At 40.1% G+C, this 22,433-nt stretch overlaps 1 protein-coding gene across 1 annotated transcript in view; it reads right to left on the reverse strand.

Annotated features, from left to right (window-relative positions):
• Positions 1-22,433, reverse strand: part of FAM13A (family with sequence similarity 13 member A) — a 336,376-nt gene that overhangs the window by 203,798 nt on the left and 110,145 nt on the right. Inside the window, exon 5 of the mRNA XM_060011983.2 lies at positions 13,820-13,973. Within this exon, the coding sequence (XP_059867966.1) occupies positions 13,820-13,973 (154 nt within the window). The remainder of the gene's footprint in view (positions 1-13,819; positions 13,974-22,433) is intronic.

Genomic DNA, 22,433 nt, shown 5'->3' on the forward strand with positions numbered 1-22,433 from the left:
TCAGACCTCCAGCAGACCACAGATTTCCCCAAATGTCACAGTCCTGAGAGGTCTACCCAAAATTCCTGTGACTGAAGTTGCTAGATGTGGTAGACATGGCCAAACCACTGCAAAATCTGGAAAAACCCTGCAGGGCCCGAGGTTCACATACAGAGAATGGCAGGGAAACGGAGCTGCAGGAGGAAGCACGCAGGTACACCTCTGTCCTTGTCTTTGCTTTGAGCTCCTGGTAGAGGACGCCTGTCTGGAAGGGAGGCCGATGAGTGTGTTACAGAAGCCACGATCAGTTTTGCAGCCCTGACCAGAGTCAGCTGAGCAGAAATAGACGGACAGCTTGCTACAAATATGCTTTACCGATCACACCAACTTCCTGCTCGTGCCAAAGGGATAAAGTAAAACTCTAAAGTATAGTTTAAATCAAATCCATCCTGTTCTTAAAACCTTTCGTCATTTTCCTATTCCTATAAGTTTTAGCTACTTAGTTAAACTCCATCCTAACTTAACTCTAGTATCTAGCTTTCTCCTGCTACTTCCTATGGTCCAGCCAGAAATGTTCAGTCACCACTACATGAACCCTCCACGTCCTACAACATCCTTTCTACCTAGAAGGGTTTCTGTTCCCCACAGCTCCCTTCCTCTCCCCAGCAACTTGCTGAAATCCGAGTCATTTTTCACAGAGCCACTTAATACCCCATTCATCCATAAAACTTCCACTTCAAAGAGTTTTATGGTTTATGAATTAATTCATTTTTAAAAAGCAGAACTGGCGAGATACATTAAATACTAAAATTACACTCTTCTGTCCATTGAGGATGCAATCAGATTGTTGCTTCCCAAAGATAAAAAGATGCTTAATTTAACTATACTGAGAAAACTAGAATACTGAATAGTAAAAAAATGTCTAGAAGTAGCAGGTGTTCCATCATGAGGAACACATCTGATTGGCAACATTATTTTTCTGCTTTTGACTGTTTTCCTTCTGTTATCAAGCCTGATACCCTTTAAGGTAAAGGGAAGTAAGGTGATATCATAAAGGTGATGTGACCCTAATAATTTCTTTATTTAAAAGCTAAAATTTATTGAAAACTGGCCATCATTATCTCATTTAATCATAACAAACCAAATTAGTTACAGATATTTTTCTTATTTTACAGATGAGGAAGTCAAGGTTGAAGGAGAGATTGAATAATTTGCCCAGAGTCACACAAATTATAAGTTCTAAGCCAATCTGATTCTAGAACTAGAATTCTTAACTCTGCGCTCTAAGCTTATTAATATATTTACTAAAGTATCTCTGACCAGATGGTTTCAAAAGTAAGCCAAAGGCTTCATCAGTTACTCTTCACCCTATATTATCACCCCACCCCCAAAAAAGTTGCAATACTTTCCATTTCTATACTACTTAACTGGCTTTGAAAATACTTCCACAAGTATTAATGGTTTAAATCCCACAACAAATCTATAGGACTTTCACCATTTTATATAGCAGGAAAGAGGAACAGAGAGATTATAAATTACCCAGTCACACTGCTGAGTAGCCAGGATACAGACACAACCTTCTTAACCTAATATCAGTGCTCTTTCCAGAACAGCTAAACACTTTAGAAGTATCTGATACCTTTCCTTAGATATGGAAGTCATGAAGTATTCAGCGAATTGTCATGTTTCCCAGTTTCACTCAATTAATTTGAAGACATTCATTGTTATTACTTTTATACTCTGTAGAAATTATGATCATAGACATATTTTCAGTAATATAATGAGTCCAGTCATTAATCAAGGAATTTTCAGTGTCAGGCAATATGTTCACCAGCTTGACAAGCACGAGGCCTGAAATGGCATGGTTTCTACAATTTCAATGGATAGAAACCATACTGTCATAGGTTTCCATCAATGACTGCTAGAACACCAAATGTATGGGCAGGAGTGGTGGGAAAGAAGTGTGAATAGGTAGGGTGAGTTCAAATCATGGAAAGCCTTGTTTATCATGCCAAGATTGAGATATAAGGATAGGTGAAGAGGATCCACTGAAGAATTTTGATATGGGAAGTAGTACGTTCATATTTGCATGACAGGAAGTAACTTAGGCAGTAGAAGATGGAAGATGGTGTCAAGGGCCAGAGCAGAATCAGGGAAACCAGTAAAAATGCTACTGTAATAGTCTCCCAAGGCACAGTCAATTCCCAAATGTGGCTCATTGTTTGAAATTACCAAGGAAGCCTTTTATTTTTTTTCATCATTAGAATATATTTTGCATTTATATAATAAAATATAGAAGACAATAAAAATAAGTGAGCATTGCTACAAACAACAACAGAAATAAAATTCAGCAAAACAAAGCAGACATAAAATGATATATATTGTATGGTTTCTTTTTAAAAAATTCAAAACTGGGCAAAACCAATTTATGGCGAAGATAATGGTTACTCTGGGGGCAGAAAGGAGGGGCCATGACCAGGAAATGGTATGAGGAAGGCTTCCGAGGTGCTGGGAAAGTTCTGTTTCTTGATCTGAGTAGTGCTTATGCTAGTGGGAGCTCACATAACTCACATAAGTCGTAAGTTTATAGTTAAACTTATGACTTATGCACTTTTCTCTGTGTTATAACTTATTAAGAAAGCTAACACAAAAGCCTTATTTAGTTCACTAAGATCAACAATTGGCAAAGAATTACTGAATATTATTTTAAACACCTACAACGTTCAAGGAACTGCCTTAGGTGATCAAAGATTCCAAGTACATTCCATTAACAAACTTTTTTTTTTCATATTAGTCATCCATTTTATACACAGCAGTGTATCCATGTCAATCCCAATCGCCCAATTCAGCCCACCACCACCACCACCACCCCCTGCTGCTTTCCCCCCTTGGTGTCTATTCGTTTTTTCTCTACGTCTCTCTCTCAATTTCTGCTCAGTAAACCGTTTCATCTGTACCATTTTCTAGATTCCATGTACATGCGTTAATATACAATTTTGTTTTCTCTTTCTGACTTACTTCACTCTGTATGACAGTCTCTAGATCCATCCACGTCTCTACAAATGACCCAATTTCGTTCCTTTTTCTGGCTGAGTAATATTCCATTGTATATATGTACCACATTTTCTTTATCCATTCATCTGTTGATGTGCACTTAGGTTGCTTCCATGACCTGGCTATTGTAAATACTGCTGCAATGAACACTGGGGTGCATGTGAATTTTTTTTTTTTTTTTTTTTTTTTTTTTTGCGGTACATGGGCCTTTCACTGTTGTGGCCTCCCTGTTGCGGAGCACAGGCTCCGGATGCGCAGGCTCAGCGGCCATGGCTCACGGGCCCAGCCGCTCTGCAGCATGTGGGATCCTCCCGGACCAGGGCACAAACCCGCGTCCCCTGCATCGGCAGGTGGACTCTCAACCACTGCGCCAGCAGGGAAGCCCAGGGTGCATGTGTCTTTTTGAATTATGGTTTCTCTGGGTATATGCCCAGCAGTGGGATTGCTGGGTCATATGGTACTTCTTTAAGGAACCTCCATACTGTTCTCCACAGTGGCTGCATCAATTTACATTCCCACCAGCAGTGCAAGAGGCTTCCCTTTTCTCCACACCCTCTTCAGCATTTGTTTGTTTGTAGATTTTCTGATGATGCCCATTCTAACTGGTGTGAGGTGACACCTCATTGTAGTTTTGATTTGCATTTCTCTAATAATTAGTGATGTTGAGCAGCTTTTCATGTTCTTTTGGCCATCTGTATGTCTTCTTTGGAAAAATGTCTATTTAGGTCTTCAGCCTATATATGGATTGGTTTGTTTGTTTAATATTGAGCTGCATGAGCTGTTTATATATTTTGGAGATTAATCCTTTGTCCGATGATTCACTTGCAAATATTTTCTCCCATTCTGAGGGTTGTCTTTTTGTCTTGTTTATGGTTTCCATTGCTGTGCAAAAGCTTTTAAGTTTCATTAGGTCCCATTTGTTTATTTTTGTTTTTATTTCCATTACTCTAGGAGGTGGATCAAAAAAGATCTTGCTGTGATTTATGTCAAAGAGTGTTCTTCCTATGTTTTCTTCTAAGAGTTTTATAGTGCCTGGTCTGACCTCTAGGTCTTTAATCCATTTTGAGTTTATTTTTGTGTATGGTGTTAGGGAGTGTTCTAATTTCATTCTTTTACATGTAGCTGTCCAGTTTTCCCAGCAGCACTTATTGAAAAGACTGTCTTTTCTCCATTGTATATCCTTGCCTCCTTTGTCATAGATTAGTTGGTCATAGGTGCGTGGGTTTATCTCTGGGCTTTCTATCCTGTTCCATTGATCTATATTTCTGTTTTTGTGCCAGTACCATATTGTCTTGATTACTGTAGCTTTGCAGTATAGTCTAAAGTCAGGGCGTCTGATTCTTCCAGCTCCATTTTTTTCCCTCAAGACTGCTTTGGCTATTCTGGGTCTTTTGTGTCTCCATACAAATTTTAAGACATTTTGTTCTACCTCTGTAAAAAATTCCATTGGTAATTTGACAGGGATTGCATTGAATCTGTAGATTGCTTTGGGTAGTAGAGTCATTTTCACAATATTGATTCTTCCAATCCAAGAACATGGTATATCTCGCCATCTGTTTGTATCATCTTTAATTTCTTTCATCAGTGTCTTATAGTTTTCTGCATACAGGTCTTTTGTCTCCCTAGGTAGGTTTATTCCTAGGTATTTTATTCTTTTTATTGCAATGGTAAATGGGAGAGTTTCCTTAATTTCTCTTTCAGATTTTTCATCATTAGTGTATAGTAATGCAAGAGATTTCTGTGCATTAATTTTGTATCCTGCAACATTACCAAATTCATTGTTTAGCTCTAGTAGTTTTCTGGTGGTATCTTTAGGATTCTCTATGTATAGTATCATGTAATCTGCAAACAGTGACAGTTTTACTTCTTCTTTTCCAATTGTATTCCTTTTCTTTCTTTTTCTTCTCTGACTGCCGTGGCCAGGACTCCCAAAACTATGTTGAATAATAGTGGTGAGAGTGGACATCCTTGTCTTGTTCCTGACCTTAGGAGAAATGCTTTCAGTTATTCGCCATTGAGAATGATGTTTGCTGTGGATTTGTCGTATATGGCCTTTATTATGTTGAAGTAGGTTCCCTCTATGCCTACCTTCTGGAGAGCTTTTATCATAAATGGATATTGAATTTCGTCAAAAGCTTTTTCTGCATCTACTGAGATGATCATATGGTTTTTATTCTTCAATTTCTTAATATGGTGTATCACATTGACTGATTTGCGTATACTGAAGAATCCTTGCATCTCTGGGATAAATCCCACTTGATTATGGTGTATGATCCTTTTAATGTGTTGTTGGATTCTCTTTGCTAGTATTTTGTTGACGATTTTTGCATCTGTATTCATCAGTGATATTGGTCTGTAATTTTCTTTTTTTGTAGTATCTGTCTGGTTTTGGTATCAAGGTGATGGTAGCCTCATAGAATGAGTGTGGGAGTGTTCCTTCCTCTGCAATTTTTTGGAAGAGTTTGAGAAGGATGGGCGTTAGCTCTTCTCTAAATGTGTGATAGAGTTCACCTGTGAAGGCATCTGGTCCTGGATTTTTGTTTGTTGGAAGATTTTTAATCACAGTTTCAATTTCATTACTTGTGATTGGTCTATTCATATTTTCTATTTCTTCCTGATTCAGTCTTGGAAGTTTATACCTTTCTAAAAATCTGTCCATTTCTTCCAGGTTGTCCATTTTATTGGCATAGAGTTGCTTGTAGTAGTCTCTTAGGATGCTTTGTATTTCTGCAGTGTCTGTTGTAACTTCTCCTTTTTCATTTCTACTTTTATTGATTTGAGTCCTCTCCTTCTTTTTCTTGATGAGTCTGGCTAATGGTTTATCAATTTTGTTTATCTTCTCAAAGAACCAGCTTTTACTTTTATTGATCCTTGCTATTGTTTTCTTTGTTTCTGTTTCATTTATTTCTGCTCTGATCTTTATGATTTCTTTCCTTCGGCTAACTTTGGGTTTTGTCTGTTCTGCTTTCTCTAGTTCCTTTAGGTGTAAGGTTAGATTGCTAATTTGAGATTCTTCTTGTTTCTTGAGGTAAGCTTGTATTGCTATAAACTTCCCTCTTAGAACTGCTTTTGTTGCATCCCGTAGGTTTTGGATCATCGTGTTTTCATTGTCATTTGTCTCTAGGTATTTTTTAATTTCCTCTTTGATTTCTTCAGCGATCTCTTGGTTATTTAGTAACATATTGTTTAACCTCCATGTGTGTTTGTTTTTTACGTTTTTTTCCCTGTAATTCATTTCTAATCTCATAGCGTTGTGGTCAGAAAAGATGCTTGGTATGATTTCAATTTTCTTCAATTTACTGAGGCTTGATATGTGACCCAAGATGTGATCTATCCTGGAGAATGTTCTGTGCACACTTGAGAAGAAAGTGTAATCTGCTGTTTGGGGATGGAATGTCCTATAAATATCAATTAAATCTATCTGGTCTATTGTGTCATTTAAAGCTTGTTTCCTTATTAATTTTCTGTTTGCATGATCTGTCCATTGGTGTAAGTGAGGTGTTAAAGTCCCCCACTATTATTGTGGTACTGTTGATTTCCTCTTTTATAGCTGTTAGCATTTGCCTTATATATTGAGGTGCTCCTATGTTGGGTGCATATATATTTATAATTGTTATATCTTCTTCTTGGATTGATCCCTTGATCATTATGTAGTGGCCTTCCTTGTCTCTTGTAACATTCTTTATTTTAAAGTCTATTTTATCTGATATGAGTATTGCTACTCCAGCTTTCTTTTGATTTCCATTTGCATGGAATATCTTTTTCCATCCCCTCACTTTCAGTCTCTGTGTGTCCCTAGGTCTGAAGTGGGTCTCTTGTAGACAGCATATATATGGGTCTTGTTTTTGTAACCATTCAGCGAGCCTGTGTCTTTTGGTTGGAGCATTTAATCCATTCACGTTTAAGGTAATTATCGATATGTATGTTCCTATGACCATTTTCTTAATTGTTTTGGGTTTGTTTTTGTAGGTCCTTTGCTTCTCTTGTGTTTCCCACTTAGAGAAGTTCCTGTAGCATTTGTTGTACAGCTGGTTTGGTGGTGCTGAATTCTCTTAGCTTTTGCTTGTCTGTAAAGCTTTTGATTTCTCCATCGAATCTGAATGAGAACCTTGCTGGGTAGAGTAATCTTGGTTGTAGGTTCTTCCCTTTCATCACTTTAGGTATATCATGCCACTCCCTTCTGGCTTGTAGAGTTTCTGCTGAGAAATCAGCTGTTAACCTTATGGGAGTTCCCTTGTATGTTATTTTTCATTTTTCCCTTGCTGCTTTCAATACTTTCTCTTTGTCTTTAATTTTTGCCAGTTTGATTACTACGTGTCTTGGCGTGTTTCTCCTTGGGTTTATCCAGTATGGGACTCTCTGGGCTTCCTGGACTTGGGTGGCTATTTTCTTTCCCACGTTAGGGAAGTTTTTGACTATAATCTCTTCAAATATTTTCTCAGGTCCTTTATCTCTCTGTTCTCCTTCTGGGACCCCTATAATGTGAATATTGGTGTGTTTAATGTTGTCCCAGAGGTCTCTTAGGCTGTGTTCATTTCTTTTCATTCTTTTTACTTTATTCTGTTCTGCAGCAGTGAATTCCACCATTCTGTCTTCCAGGTCAGTTATCCATTTTTCTGCCTCAGTTATTCTGCTGTTGATTCCTTCTAGTGTAGTTTTTTTTTTTTCAGTTATTGTATTGTTCATCTCTGTTTGTTTGTTCTTTAATTCTTCTAGGTCTTTGTTAAACATTTCTTTCATCTTCTCAATCTTTGCCTCCATTCTTTTTCCGAGGTCCTGGATCATCTTCACTATCATTATTCTGAATTCTTTTTATGGAAGGTTGCCTATCTCCACTTCACTTAGTTGTTTTTCTGGGGTTGTATCTTGTTCCTTCATCTGGTACATAGCCCTCTACCTTTTCATCTTGTCTATTTTTCAGTGAATGTGGGGTTTTTGCTCCACGGCTGCAGGACTGTAGTTCTTCTTGCTTCTGCTGTCTGCCCTCTGGTGGATGAGGCTATCTAAGAGGCTTGTGGAAGCTTCCTGATGGGAGGGAATGGTGGTGGGTAGAGCTGGCTGTTGCTCTGGTGGGCAGAGCTCAGTAAAACTTTAATCGGCTTGTCTGCTGATGGTGGGGCTGGGTTCCCTCCCCGTTGGTTGTTTGGCCTGAGGCAACCCAACACTGGAGCATACCTGGGCTCTTTGGTGGGGCTAATGGCAGACTCTGGGAGGGCTCACACCAAGGTGTACTTCCCAGAACTTCTGCTGCCAGTGTCCTTGTCCCCATGGTGAGCAACAGCTGCACCTTGCTTCTGCAGGAGACCCTCCAACACTAGCAGGTAGGTCTGGTTCAGTCTCCTATGGGGTCACTGCTCCTTCCCCTGGGTCCCCATGTGCACACTACTTTGTGTGTGCCCTCCAAGAGTGGAGTCTCTGTTTCCCCCAGTCCTGCCGAAGTCCTGCAATCAAATCCCGCTAGCCTTCAAAGTCTGATTCCCTAGGAATTCCTCCTCCTGTTGTCAGACCCCCAGGTTGGGGAGCCTGACGTGTGGCTCAGAACCTTCACTCCACTGGGTGGATTTCTGTGGTATAAGTGTTCTCCTGTTTGTGAGTCACCCACACAACGATTATGGGATTTGATTTTATTGTGATAGCACCGCTCCTACCATCTCATTGCGGCTTCTTTGTCTTTGCATGTGGGGTGGCTTTATGGTGAGTTCCAGTGTCTTCCTGTTGATGACTGTTCAGCAGTTAGTTGTGATTCTGGTGTTCTCGAAAGAGGGAGTGAGAGCATGTCCTTCTACTCCACCATCTTGAACCAATCTCCAAGGAAGCCTTTTAAAATACAGGTTTTAGAGCCCTGCCTTGAGTGTTCTGACTCCGTCTGGGTCACCAGGTACATGTGATAATGGGCCAGGTGTAGAATTCTCCTGCCTGGATGAGAGGCTATGAGGAAGCACCAGTGAGGGTGGGAGAGATTTATGAGATACTTAAGCAGCAGAATGAACAGGTGATCTTCAAGGGCAAGGAAAGATGATGAGACAGTCCACAGGACATGCAGGTACAGGTGAGCATTAGGTAGTTAGATATAGATGTAGGGTTTGCCAAGGAGAGCTCTAGACTGAAGGCCTAAGAATGAACCTAGGAAATAATGTTTAAATCTGACTCAGAAGGAAGAGACCTCAAAGGAGATGGAAGACAGGCCAGAGAAATAGGAAGGTAAGAACAATTCAAAATTTATTCAAGCATGTAATGGGGAAAGTTTGGCTTGTGGACAGAGCATAAAGGGCCTAAATTCCAAGAAAATAAGTTTTGATTGTATATTGTCAGCAAAAGTGGGGGAGAGCAAAACAATAACAGCAAACGGTTTGCTTACTTGAGTCAAGACTATGCTATGATCAGGTTTGTTTTGGGGGAACATCATTCTATCACTGGTAGAAAGGAGATGGAGAGAGGGTGAGTCTAGAGGTGGGAGAACAGCTTGAAATTGTGTGGCTGTCATAAGGGCCTAATCTAAAGCATTGGGGGGTGGGGTGGACACAAGACACCCGTTTCAAGAGCGATGTCTAAGGCAGAACGTGAGTCCCAGCGGGAATGGTAAAGGTGGAGGAGTTAAGGGCAAACTAAGGCTTCCAGCTTGGCAGACCGGTGGCCGGCAAACTAAGGTTGGAGAGGGTGGAACGTAGACAAAGTTTTGGTGATGATGTTGTGAGCGTGAGCAATTTCAGGCACCACATGGTTTTTCATGGGTAGTGAGAAATATGGCTCTATTGCTCTGCCAGGAGGTTGAGGCGAGGAGTTATGAGTTAGAAGTCATCAGCAGTATGGGAACTGAAGTAAAAGACAGTCACCCAGGCAGATACATATTTAGTGAGAATAAGTGACGACCAGTGGTGACTGTCAGGAGAGGGTGAACGTAGTACTCAGAATCAGATCTAATGCTACAGATGCTGCCTGATCTACACCAAGTGCAGGGAGACATACATTCTTTATTCTAAATATTACTCAGTATACTCAGTGAATCAATCAGTTTGTTTTTTTGGCAATCACATCACACTGACATTTCACACTGTGTTAGAAGTTAACTAAAATCCATGCATATCTTAATTGAACTATTATGAATTAATTTTGGTCTTCTCTTGACCATGGACCTAAGTAGAGGACTTTCCAATCATACTGATTCCATCAGACGTGATGCTTTTGTTGCAAGAAACAGACTACTGCACTAAAAGTAGTTTATCCTATGATGACATTTGTTTCCCTCTCATAACTATAAGTCCAGAGGTATGTGTGTTGAGGGTTGGCTCAGCAGATGAGCAACGATGAGGAACTGAGTCTTCTTCCTCCTTTAGCTGCCAACCTCAGTGTGTCAGCGGTACATTCATCAAGGGCAAAAGGTGATGGTGGCAGCGCCCCGCATTCTGCTTTCATATGACAACATCTGATAGCAGGATGGGAGCAGGGGCATGTTGACCCAGAGGCCTACTCTCTTTTTTATTAAAATTTAAATAATAATTTACATACAGTAAAATGCATGAATTTTAGTGTACAGTTGAAAGAGTTTTGAGAAATGCATACACCCATATAACCCACTTCCCTATTGAGAACATTTTCATCACCCCAGAGGGCTCCCTGGGGTACTTTCTTCGTCAGTCATCACCACTGCTGCCACCCTGTGCCAACCACAGCTCTGATCTCTTAAATCATTCTCTTTTTGGTAATCAGGAATGAAAATATTTCCCAGAGCCCTCTGCCCCCAGCACACTTTCCCTTACATCTCCTTGGCCCGAACTGGGTCACAGCCGACCTTTACGTCAATCACTGACTAAAGAGGATAGTATTATTGACCATTTATGACTCATCCATCTGTTGGGGCCCGTCTGACCTAAGCACACTGCTGCAGACCCAAATACAACTGGGTTTTGGGGGTTTTTTTACAGCAAGAAAGAATAGGGAAAGGGCTATATACACACACACCATTTTGTTGGTCTACGTATCCAGCCATCCAGTATCTGACCTATTCTTCCAGCTTTATTTCCCTCACAACAGTGCTAAGTATGTGCTCGTTCAAGCCAATGATTAAAATCCTGAGAATGACACAAACAAATGTAGAGACCTCCCCTGAACTGAACAGCAATCTATGTTCCAACACTCTGGTCAAAGTCCTTCATCCTGGTCCAAATGCAACCAAATCTGTATTTGGCTGGGTCCCCAATTTTCATTTAGCCCACAAGGGTATCATGAGAATGTCATCCAACACTTGGGCTCCTACACGGGGGCACACAGAGGTGTGTCAGTGGATAGGTTTAGTACTTTTTCCCTTTAAAAGCCCTTTTCTCTGTCTCAGTACGTTTTACGAGCCTCAGATTATTCTCAGCTCAGATATTTCGAGTCTCTGTCACTGTAGTGTATTTATCACTTCTTCTGTGCCTGTTGACTCTTTTTGTGTACATCCTTCTAAAAGCTGAGCTCACAAGAATGACACCTTGTTTTTCTTAGCTGCTCTTCCACTCTTCCTATTTTTCAGTATGTTAATGATATCCTAGTGAACCTCCCAATCCCTTTTCAATCCAGCTTCCTTTTGGCTTATCTCTAATGTTTCTACGATCTTAGGAATTTTAGAAAAATCTGCTTTCTAAACAATGTCCAGGTTTACATATCTAACCATGGCTAGCACATTCTTTATTGTTATGGATCTTAAAATGGCCCTGGTACATCCCATTAAACTAATTTCCATAACTTCCATTCAATCCCTATTGGTTATAATTAGGTCCAGAAAACCATGCTTCCTTGTTGCATTATTTACCATCTCAGAGGTAAGACTATCAGCAAGATCAGTAAAAAAAAACCACATTAAGGGCTTCCCTGGTGGCACAGTGGTTGAGAGTCCGCCTGCCAATGCGGGGGACACGGGTTCGTGCCCCGGTCCGGGAAGATCCCACATGCCGTGGAGCAGTTGGGCCCGTGAGCCATGGCCGCTGAGCCTGCGCGTCCGGAGCCTGTGCTCCGCAACGGGAGAGGCCACAGCAGTGAGAGGCCCGCGTACCACACACAAAAAAAGAAAACCGCATTAAGTATTCTGCTTTAACAGAATGATGCTTCAGAGTATAGACATGGAGTTCCCAATGAGGACATTTATCTGCCTCTAGGCCAGATTTGAAACTTGCATTATGAGAGCAGCAGTCATATTCATCCACCTAAGACATCTGCATTTGACTCCCTCAGTGTTTTCAGTTTATGTATCTTGTACTCTCATGCTTAAACCTAGTAGCTCAAGGATTTCCATGCAGGGCACGCTTCCACAGATCTCAACAGGTGTTTATTTGTACAGCATGTAAGCTCCTGTTGGTGTATTCTAGTGATTATTTGTATCTCAGCAAGTTTGTCTTGCTTAGGAGATGATATTTATCTAGTTTCATTCTATTCTAGGTTTACCGTATTATCTTACCAGCCCTCGTTAAAACGTATATGTGTTAAGAAGTGTTTATCCGTGATATAGCTGAAACAAAGTCAGTCACTTTTTAATATTTTAGAAAGAGACCCTTTGCAAAGCACTATAGGAGTCAGATAAACATATTTAAGGTAGATTTTTTCTATTTAGAAAATTATTTTAATTTTTCATAGAAAAACTGATACAAGTTACTTTGTTTTAATACTCTCTTGTGAATCACTGATATTTTCTCAGCTACCACATTACCTCCACTTTATGCTACACTTGATATTCTCCAAAGTAGCTCATTTTATCTGAGCATTGTTCTTCCTTTTCCTCAGAGTTCAGTTTAAAGTTCTCTTTATCAGGTTGGCAAGATTCTTGTCAAATGCATTCCTCTCATAGTACGCTATCCCCTATAGGGAGTCTGTTGTATTCACACATGAGCCCTAGTTAAGAAAACCTCATTTCGGTCTTTGCTGTTTTGGTTGGGTGCTACACGATACCGCTTACCTTTCATTTCTTCTTCAAAGTCATGCCTCAACTGGAAGAAGAAATGAAAACAGCCCTTCAGTGCCCAAACCAAATGCCATATGAACCAACAAGAGTATAGTGTGGTCTGTCAATGTGATAAGTCGCAGGAAACCTCCTGAAGGAACCTCCCGTATCAGTTCCATCAAGATTCACCTCAATATGAATGAGAAAGAAATAAGACGCCTTCCCTCTAGTCCCTACCTGAAGGACTGGCTTTGGATGTTTATCCTCTGACTCCCAGTTGTAAATCTTTAGAGAACTACATGCATTAACCTAATGTGTAAAAGATATGTTATAAATTATCAGCCAATGATAAAAAGATTTAGATAGTATTGTCAAGATTCCTCTATAGGTTTTAAAACTAGCCTCCTTTACTGGTGGCAGTTACCAAGGACCGCATATATGGGACTTACAGTCGCAAGTTGAACTTGGAAGTGTGCCAGGAACAGAAGAGACAAAAAGACATAGTAATACTGTCTGCAGGAAGCCACAGTCTACTTGGTAACCTAACACTGCTGGACACAGACCTCAGCACGTATCCCTGCTATTAACACCAGGTGCACCCAACTGACCATACCTCTGGGCTCATGTAAGTGCTTTTGAGATGATTTTATAGCAGTAAGGAAACATCAATCCACAATTATTCTCCAATCTTAGAAGAATATGTATCAGTTTAACAAACACTTGATACAAAGAATAGATTTCGTAAAAAGAATTCAACGTAGGAATACTAATCTGCAGGTATATCCATAAGGAATATTTATAACAGAGAATGATTAAATAAAATACCTTCCATTAAAAATAGAGCAATACTGAAAATTAAACACCAAAGTTACTTACTTTTACTATGATGAGCCTCGCTCGGTTTTCACACCTCTGGGTATCATTTTCTACATACTCCACTTCAAACAGGGTATTATAATTTTCTAATATTTTAGCCATTATCTTGTTGCAGAGGTCTTGCTCTTTCATGCCTTCAAGCCCAGGAGACACACTAGAAATAAGGGGAAAAAATTGAGAGGAATTACTTTGTAAAAACACAACTGGCAGCACAGCTGACTCAGGTTTATACTTTGACCTTTCCTGAACGATGGATCAGTCGTCTTATAAATACACACAGGATTTTAAATAAGTTCTATGGTGACACACAGGATGTTGTTGGGACAACTGGCAAGTTCCCAAGATCTGAATTAATAACTTGTGCTGAATAAGAAAAGTACATGTTGCTCAGGAAGAGGGCACAGGTTAACATGAGTGCAATCGATAATGCTTTATACATATTAGAAATTGCTGCATATAAAGTAACATTTATAAAAAAGTAAAAGCTAGAGAGACACCTTCAAGATGGCGGAGGAGTAAGACGCGGAGGTCACCTTCCTCCCCACAAATACATCAGAAATACATCTACACGTGGAACAGCTCCTACAGAACACCTACTGAAGGCTGGCAGAAGACCTCAGACCTCCCAAAAGGCAAGAAACTCACCACATACCTGGGTAGCGTGAAAGATAAAATAAAACACAGAGACAAAGGAATAAGGACGGGACCCGCACCAGTGGGCGGGGGGGGGGGGGGGGGAAGCTGTGAAGGAGGAAAAGTTTCCACACACTAGAAGCCCCTTCGCGGGCGGAGACTGAGGGTTGTGGAGGGGGGAAGCTTCGAAGCCACGGAGGACAGCGCAGCCACAGGGGTGCGGAGGGCAAAGCGGGGAGATTCCCGCACAGAGGATCGGTGCCGACCGGCACTCACCAGCCCGAGAGGCTTGTCTGCTCACCCGCCGGGGCGGGCGGGGCTGGGAGCTGAGGCTCGGGCTTCGGTCGGAGCGCAGGGAGAGGACTGGGGTTGGCGGCGTGAACACAGCCTGTAGGGGGTTAGTGCGCCACGGCTAGCCGGGAGGGAGTCCAGGGAAAAGTCTGGAGCTGCCGAAGAGGCAAGAGACTTTTTCTTGCCTCTGTTTCCTGGTGCGCGAGGAGAGGGGATTAAGAGCACTGCTTAAAAGATCTCCACACATGGGCGCGAGCCGCGGCTAACAGCGCGGACCCCAGAGACGGGCATGAGACGCTAAGACTGCTGCTGCCACTACCAAGGGGCCTGTGTGCGAGCACAGGTCACTGTCCACACCCCCCTCATGGGAGCCAGTGCAGCCCGCCACTGCCAGGGCCCCGTGATCCAGGGACAACTTCCCCGGGAGAACACACGGCGCGCCTCAGGCTGGTGCAACGTCACGCCGGCCTCTGCCGCTGCAGGTTCGCCCCGCACTCCGTGCCCCTCCCTCCCACCGGCCTGAGTGAGCCAGAGCCCCCGAATCAGCAGCTCCTTTAACCCCGTCCTGTCTGAGCGAAGAACAGACGCCCTCCGGCGACCTACACGTAGACGCAAGGCCAAATCCAAAGTTGAACCCCAAGAGCTCTGCAAACAAAGAAAGGGAAATCTCTCCCAACAGCCTCAGCAGCAGCGGATTAAATCTCCACAATCAACTTCATGTACCCTGCATCTGTGGAATACATGAATAGACAACGAGGCAACCCAAATTGAGGAGGTGGACTTTGGGAGCAACTGTAGACTTGGGGTTTCCTTTTGGCACCTAATTTGTTTCTAGTCTTACGTTTATCTTAGTTTAGTATTTAGAGTTTATTATCATTGGTAGATTTGGTTATTGATTTGGTTGCTCTCTTCCTTTTTCTTTTAATATACAGATATGTATATATAATTTACCTATTTCTCTTTTTGTGAGTGTGTATGTGTATGCTTCTTTGTGTAATTTTGTCTGTACAGCTTTGCTTTTACTATTTCTCCTAGGGTTCTGTCTGTCCTTTTTCTTTTCTTTTCTTTTCTTTAGTAGAGTTTTTAGCACTTGTTATCATTGATGGATTTGTTTTTTGGTTTGGTGGCTCTCTTTTTCTTTCCTTTACTACTTAAAAATTTTTTTTAATTTTTAATAATATTTAGTTTTTATTTTTCTTTCTTTCTTTCTTTCCTTTTTCCTCCCTTTTCTTCTGAGCCATGTGGCTGACAGGGTCTTCAGCCGGGTGTCAGGCCTGTGCCTCTGAGTTGGGAGAGCCAAGATCAGGACACTGGTCCACCAGAGACCTCCCGGCTCCACGTAATATCAAACAGTGAAAGCTCTCCCAGAGATCTCCAGCTCAACACTAAGACCCAGCTCCACTCAACGACCAGCGAGCTACAGTGCTGGACACCCTATGCTAAACAATGAGCAAGACAGCAACCCAACCCCACCCATTAGCACAAAGGTTGCCTAAAATCATAATAAGGCCACAGACACCCCAAAACACACCACCAGACGTGATCCTCCCCACCAGAAAGACAAGATCCAGCCTCATCCACCAGAACACAAGCACAAGTCCCCTCCACCAGGAAGCCTACACAACCCACTGAACCAACCTTAGCCACTAAGGGGGAGATACCAAAAACAACGGGAACTACAAACTTGCAGCCTGCAAAAAGGAGACCCCAAACACACTAACTTAAGCAAAATGAGAAGACAGAAAAACACACAGCAGATGAAGGAACAAGGTAAAACCCCATCAGACCAAACAAATGAAGAGGATACAGGAAGTCTACCTGAAAATGAATTCAGAGTAATGATAGTAAAGATGATCCAAAATCTTGGAAATAGAATGGAGAAAATACAAGAAACATTTAACAAGAACCTAGAAGAACTAAAGAGCAAACAAACAATGATGAACAACACAATAAATTAACTTAAAAATTCTCTAGAAGGAATCAATAGCAGAATAACTGAGGCAGAAGAACGGATAAGTGACCTGGAAGATAAAATAGTGGAAATAACTACTGCAGAGCAGAATGAAGAAAAAAGAATGAAAAGAATTGAGGACAGTCTCAGAGACCTCTGGGACAACATTAAATGCACCAACATTCGAATTCTAGGGGCCCCAGAAGAAGAAGAGAAAAAGGGACAGAAAATATTTGAAGAAATTATAGTTGAAAACTTCCCTGATACGGGAAAGGAAATAGTCAATCAGGTCCAGGAAGTGCAGAGAGTCCCATACATGATAAATCCAAGGAGAAACATGCCAAGACACATATTAATCAAACTATCAAAAATCTAATACGAAGAAAAATTATTAAAAGAGGCAAGGGAAAAATAACATACAAGGGAATTGCCGTAAGGTTAACAGCTGATCTTCCATCAGAAACTCTGCAAGCCAGAAGGGAGTGGCAGGACAAATTTAAAGTGATGAAAGGGGAAAACCTGCAACCAAGATTACTCTACCCAACAAGCATCTCATTCAGATTAGACGGAGAAATTTAAACCTTTACAGACAAGCAGAAGCTAAGAGAAATCAGCACCAACAAACCAGCTTTAAAACAAATGCTATAGGAACTTCTCTACGTAGGAAATACAAGAAAAGGAAAAGACCTACAATGACAAACCCAAAACAATTAAAAAAACGGTAACAGGAACATACATATCGATAACTACCTTAAATGTAAATGGATTAAGTGCTCCAACCAAAAGACACAGACTGGCTGAATAGATAAAAAAACAAGACCCGTATATATGCAGTCTACCAGAGACCCACTTCAAAACTAGGGACACATACAGACTGAAAGTGAGGGGATGGAAAAAGATACTCCATGCACATGGAAATCAAAAGAAAGCTGGAGTAGCAATTCTCATATTTTGTTTTAAAGACAAAATGGTCTTTAAAATATAGACTATACAAGAGACAAAGAAGGACACTACATAATGATCAAGGGATCAATCCAAGAAGACGATGTAACAATTTTAAATATTTATGCACCCAACATAGGAGTACCTCAATACATATAGCAAATGCTAACAGCCATAAAAGGGGAAAATGACAGTAACACAATCATAGTAGGGGACTTTAACACCCCACTTTCACCAATGGACAGATCATCCAAAATGAAAATAAATAAGGAAACACAAGCTTTAAATGATACACTAAACAAGATGGACTTAATTGATATTTATAGGACATTCCATCCACAAACAACAGAATACACTTTCTTCTCAAGTGCTCATGGAACATTCTCCAGGATAGATCATATCCTGGGTCACAAATCAAGCCTTGGTAAATTTAACAAAATTGAAATCTTATCAAGTATCTTTTCTGACCACAACACTAGAAGACCAGATATCAGTAACAGGAAAAAGTCTGTAAAAAATACAAACACATGGAGGCTAAACAATACACTACTAAATAACCAAGAGACCACTGAAGAAATCATAGAGAATATCAAAAAATACCTAGGAACAAATGACAATGAAAACATGATGACCCAAAACCTATGGGATGCAGCAAAAGCAGTTCTAAGAGGGAAGTTTATAGCAATACAATCCTACCTCAAGAAACAAGAAACAGCTCAAATTAACAACCTAACATTACACCTAAAGCAATTAGAGAAAGAAGAACTAAAATACCCCAAAGTTAGCAGAAGGAAAGAAATCATAAAGATCAGATCGAAATAAATGAAGGAAACGACAGCAAAGATGAATAATACTAAAAGCTGGTTCTTTGAGAAGATAAACAAAGGTGAGAAACCTTTAGCCAGACTCATCAAGAAACAACGGAGAAGACTGAAATCAGTGGAATTACAAGTGAAGAAGGTGAAGTAACAACAGGCAATGCAGAAATACAAAGGATCATGAGAAATTCTTACAAGCAACTATATGCCAATAAAATGGACAACCTGAAAGAAATGGACAAATTCTTAGAAACGTACAACCTTCTGAGACTGAACTAGGAAGATATAGAAAATGTAAACAGACCAATCACAGGCACTGAAATTGAGACTGTGATTAAAAATCTTCCAACAAACAAAAGCCCAGGACCAGATGGCTTCACAGGTGATTTCTATCAAACACTTAGAGAAGATCTAACACCTATCCTTCTCAAACTTTTCCAAAATATAGCAGAGGGAGAAACACTGCCAAACTCATTCTACGAGGCCACCATCACCCTGATACCAAAACCAAACAAAGATGTCACAAAGAAAGAAAACTACAGCCCAATATCACTGATGAGCATAGATGCAAAAATTCTCAACAAAATACTAGAAATCTGAATCCAACAGCACATTACAAGGATCATATATCACGGTCAAGTGGGGTTTACCCCACGAATGCAAGAATTCTTCAATACACGCAAATAAATCAAAGTGATAAACCATATTAACAAATTGAAGGAGAAAAACCGTATGATCATCTCAATAGATGGAGAAAAAGCTTTTGACAAAATTCAACACCCACTTATGATGAAAACACTCCAGAAAGTAGGCATAGAGGGAACTTACTTCAACATAATAAAGACCATATATGACAAACCCACAGCCAACATCGCTCTCAATGGTGAAAAACTGAAACCATTGCCTCTAAGATCAGGAAGACGACAACGTTGTCCACTCTTACCACTATTATTCAACATAGTTTTGGAAGTTTCAGCAACAGCAATCAGAGAAGAAAAAGAAAGAAAAGGAATCCAAACTGGAAAAGAAGTAAAGCTGTCACTGTTTGCAGATGACATAATACTATACATAGACAATCCTAAAGATGCTACCAGCAAACTACTTGAGCTAAGCAATGAATTTGGTAAAGTAGCAGGATACATTAATGCACAGAAATCTCTTGCATTCCTATACACTAATGATGAAAAATCTGAAGGTGAAATTAAGGAAACACTTTCATTTATCATTGCAACAAAAAGAATAAAATACCTAGGAATAAACCTACCTAAGGAGACAAAAGACCTGTATGTAGAAAACTATAAGACACTGATGAAAGAAATTAAAGATGATACAGACAAATGGAGAGATATACCATGTTCTTGGATTGGAAGAATCAACATTGTGAAAATGACTATACTACCCAAAGCAATCTACAGATTAAATGCAATCTGTATCAAACTACGAATGGCATTATTATTCACAGAACTAGAAAAAAAATTTCACAATGTGTATGGAAACACAAAAGACCCCGAATAGCCAAAGCAATCTTGAGGAAGAAAAACGGAGCTGGAGGAATCAGGCTCCCTGACTTCAGACTATACTGCAAAGCTACAGTAATCAAGACAGTATGGTACTGGCACAAAAACAGAAATATAGATCAATGGAACAGGAGAGAAAGCCCAGAGATAAACCCACACACATATGGTCACCTCATCTTTGATTAAGGAGGCAAGAATATACAATGGAGAAAAGACAGCCTCTTCAATAAGTGGTGCTGGGAAAACTGGACAGCTACATGTAAAAGAATGAAATTAGAACACTCCCTAACACCATACAAAAAAATAAACTCAAAATGGATTAAAGACCTAAATGTAAGGCCAGACACTATCAAACTCTTAGAGGAAAACATAGGCAGAACACTGTGACATACATCACAGCAGGGTCCTTTTTGACCCACCTCCTAGAGTAATGGAAATAAAAACAAAAATAAACAAATGGGACCTAATGAAACTTAAAAGCTTTTGCACAGCAAAGGAACACATAAACAAGACGAAAAGACAACCCTCAGACTGGGAGAAAATATTTGCAAATGAAGCAACTGGCAAAGGATTAATCTCCAAAATTTATAAGCAGCTCATACAGCTCAATATCAAAAAAAACCAAACAATCCAATCCAAAAATTGGCAGAAGGCCAAAATAGACATTTCTCCAAAGAAGATGTACAGATTGCCAACAGACACATGAAAGGATGCTCAACATCAGTAATCATTAGAGAGATGCAAATCAAAACGATAATGCGGTGTCACCTCACACAAGTCAGAATGGCCATCATCAAGAAATCTACCAACAATAAATGCTGGAGAGCGTGTGGAGAAAAGGGAAGCCTCTTGCACTGTTGGTGGGAATGTAAATTGATACAGCCACTATGGAGAATGGTATGGAGGTTCCTTAAAAAACTACAAATAGAACTACCATATGACCCAGCAATCCCACTACTGGGCCTATACCCTGAGAAAACCATAATTCAAAAAGAGTCATGTACCACAATGTTCATTGCAGCTCTATGTACAATAGCCAGGACATGGAAGCAACCTAAGTGTCCATCAACAGATGAATGGATAGAGAAGATGTGGCACATATATACAATGGAATATTACTCAGCCATAAAAGGAAACGAAATTGAATTATTTGTAGTGAGCTGGATGGACCTAGAGTCTGTCATACAGAGTGGAGTAGGTCAGAAAGAGAAAAACATATACCATATGCTAACACATATATATGGAATCTAAAAAAAAAAGAAAAAGTTTCTGAGGAACCTAGGGGCAGGCCAGGAATAAAGACAAAGATGTAGAGAATGGACTCGAGGACATGGGGAGGGGGAAGGATAAACTGGGATGAAGTGAGAGAGTGGCATGGACATATATATATACACTACCAAACGTAAAATAGATAGCTAGTGGGAAGCAGCCGCATAGCACAGGGAGATCAGTTCAGTGCTTTGTGTCCACCTAGAGGGGTGGGATAGGGAGGGTGAGAGGGAGGGAGACGCAAGATAGAGGAGATATGGGGATATATATATATGTATAGCTGATTTACTTTGTTTAAAGCAGAAACTAATGCACCATTGTAAAGCAATTATACTCCAATAAAGGTGTTAAAAAAAAAAAGAAAAAGCTAGAAAGAACAAGTGTTATCACAAAAAGAATGAGTGTTTTACCATGACAGAAATACTCAGTTACACAAATAACAGCAACACAGTCTTTATTTAAGGATTTCTTAGGTAATGCACAAAAGGCACACAACCTAAAGGAAAAGATAAATAATTCTGGGAAAAAATGCTGATAACTGTTGAAGATTATGTACATTGAAGATGCATTATACTAGTCTCTCTCTCTTCTTTTGGGTATGTTTAAAAGTTTCCATAATTTAAAAAAAAACGGTATAAAAAGCTTCTGAATGCAGAAGACACTCTATATAAGGTAGAAAGACAAGATATAGATTGGAAGAAAAGAAATATCTCTTCAGTAACATGGACAACTGACATAGCATTAGTGATCTGAGTATCTAAAGTATGTTTACTAATCAATAAGAAACTGAGTAATTTTCTTATCTTTGTTTTTTTTTTTTTAAAAGAGACAAAAGACAAATTGAAAAACTGAGAAGAAAACACTTGGACAGTCAAGAATCTTATGAAAAGATACTTAATCTGACTGAGTAATCAGTGAAATGCATTAAAAAAGCAACAATGATGTATCAATGAATATCCATCTGTATTCGTTTCCTATGGCTGATGCAACAAAACTGGGACAAGTTGGGTGGCTTGAAACAGAAATGTATTCTATCACAGTTCTGGAGGCCAGAAGAGTAACAGAAATTAAGGTGAGCAAAAGGCCGCACACTCCACAGAGGCTCAAGGGGGAGATTATCGCGACAGCATTACTTAGTTGTGGCTGCATCACTTCAATCTTCAATCAAGGCTGACACCTTAAATTTCTCTCTA

Source organism: Delphinus delphis, chromosome 5 (genome assembly GCF_949987515.2).
Source record: "Delphinus delphis chromosome 5, mDelDel1.2, whole genome shotgun sequence".
Lineage (NCBI taxonomy): Eukaryota > Metazoa > Chordata > Mammalia > Artiodactyla > Delphinidae > Delphinus > Delphinus delphis.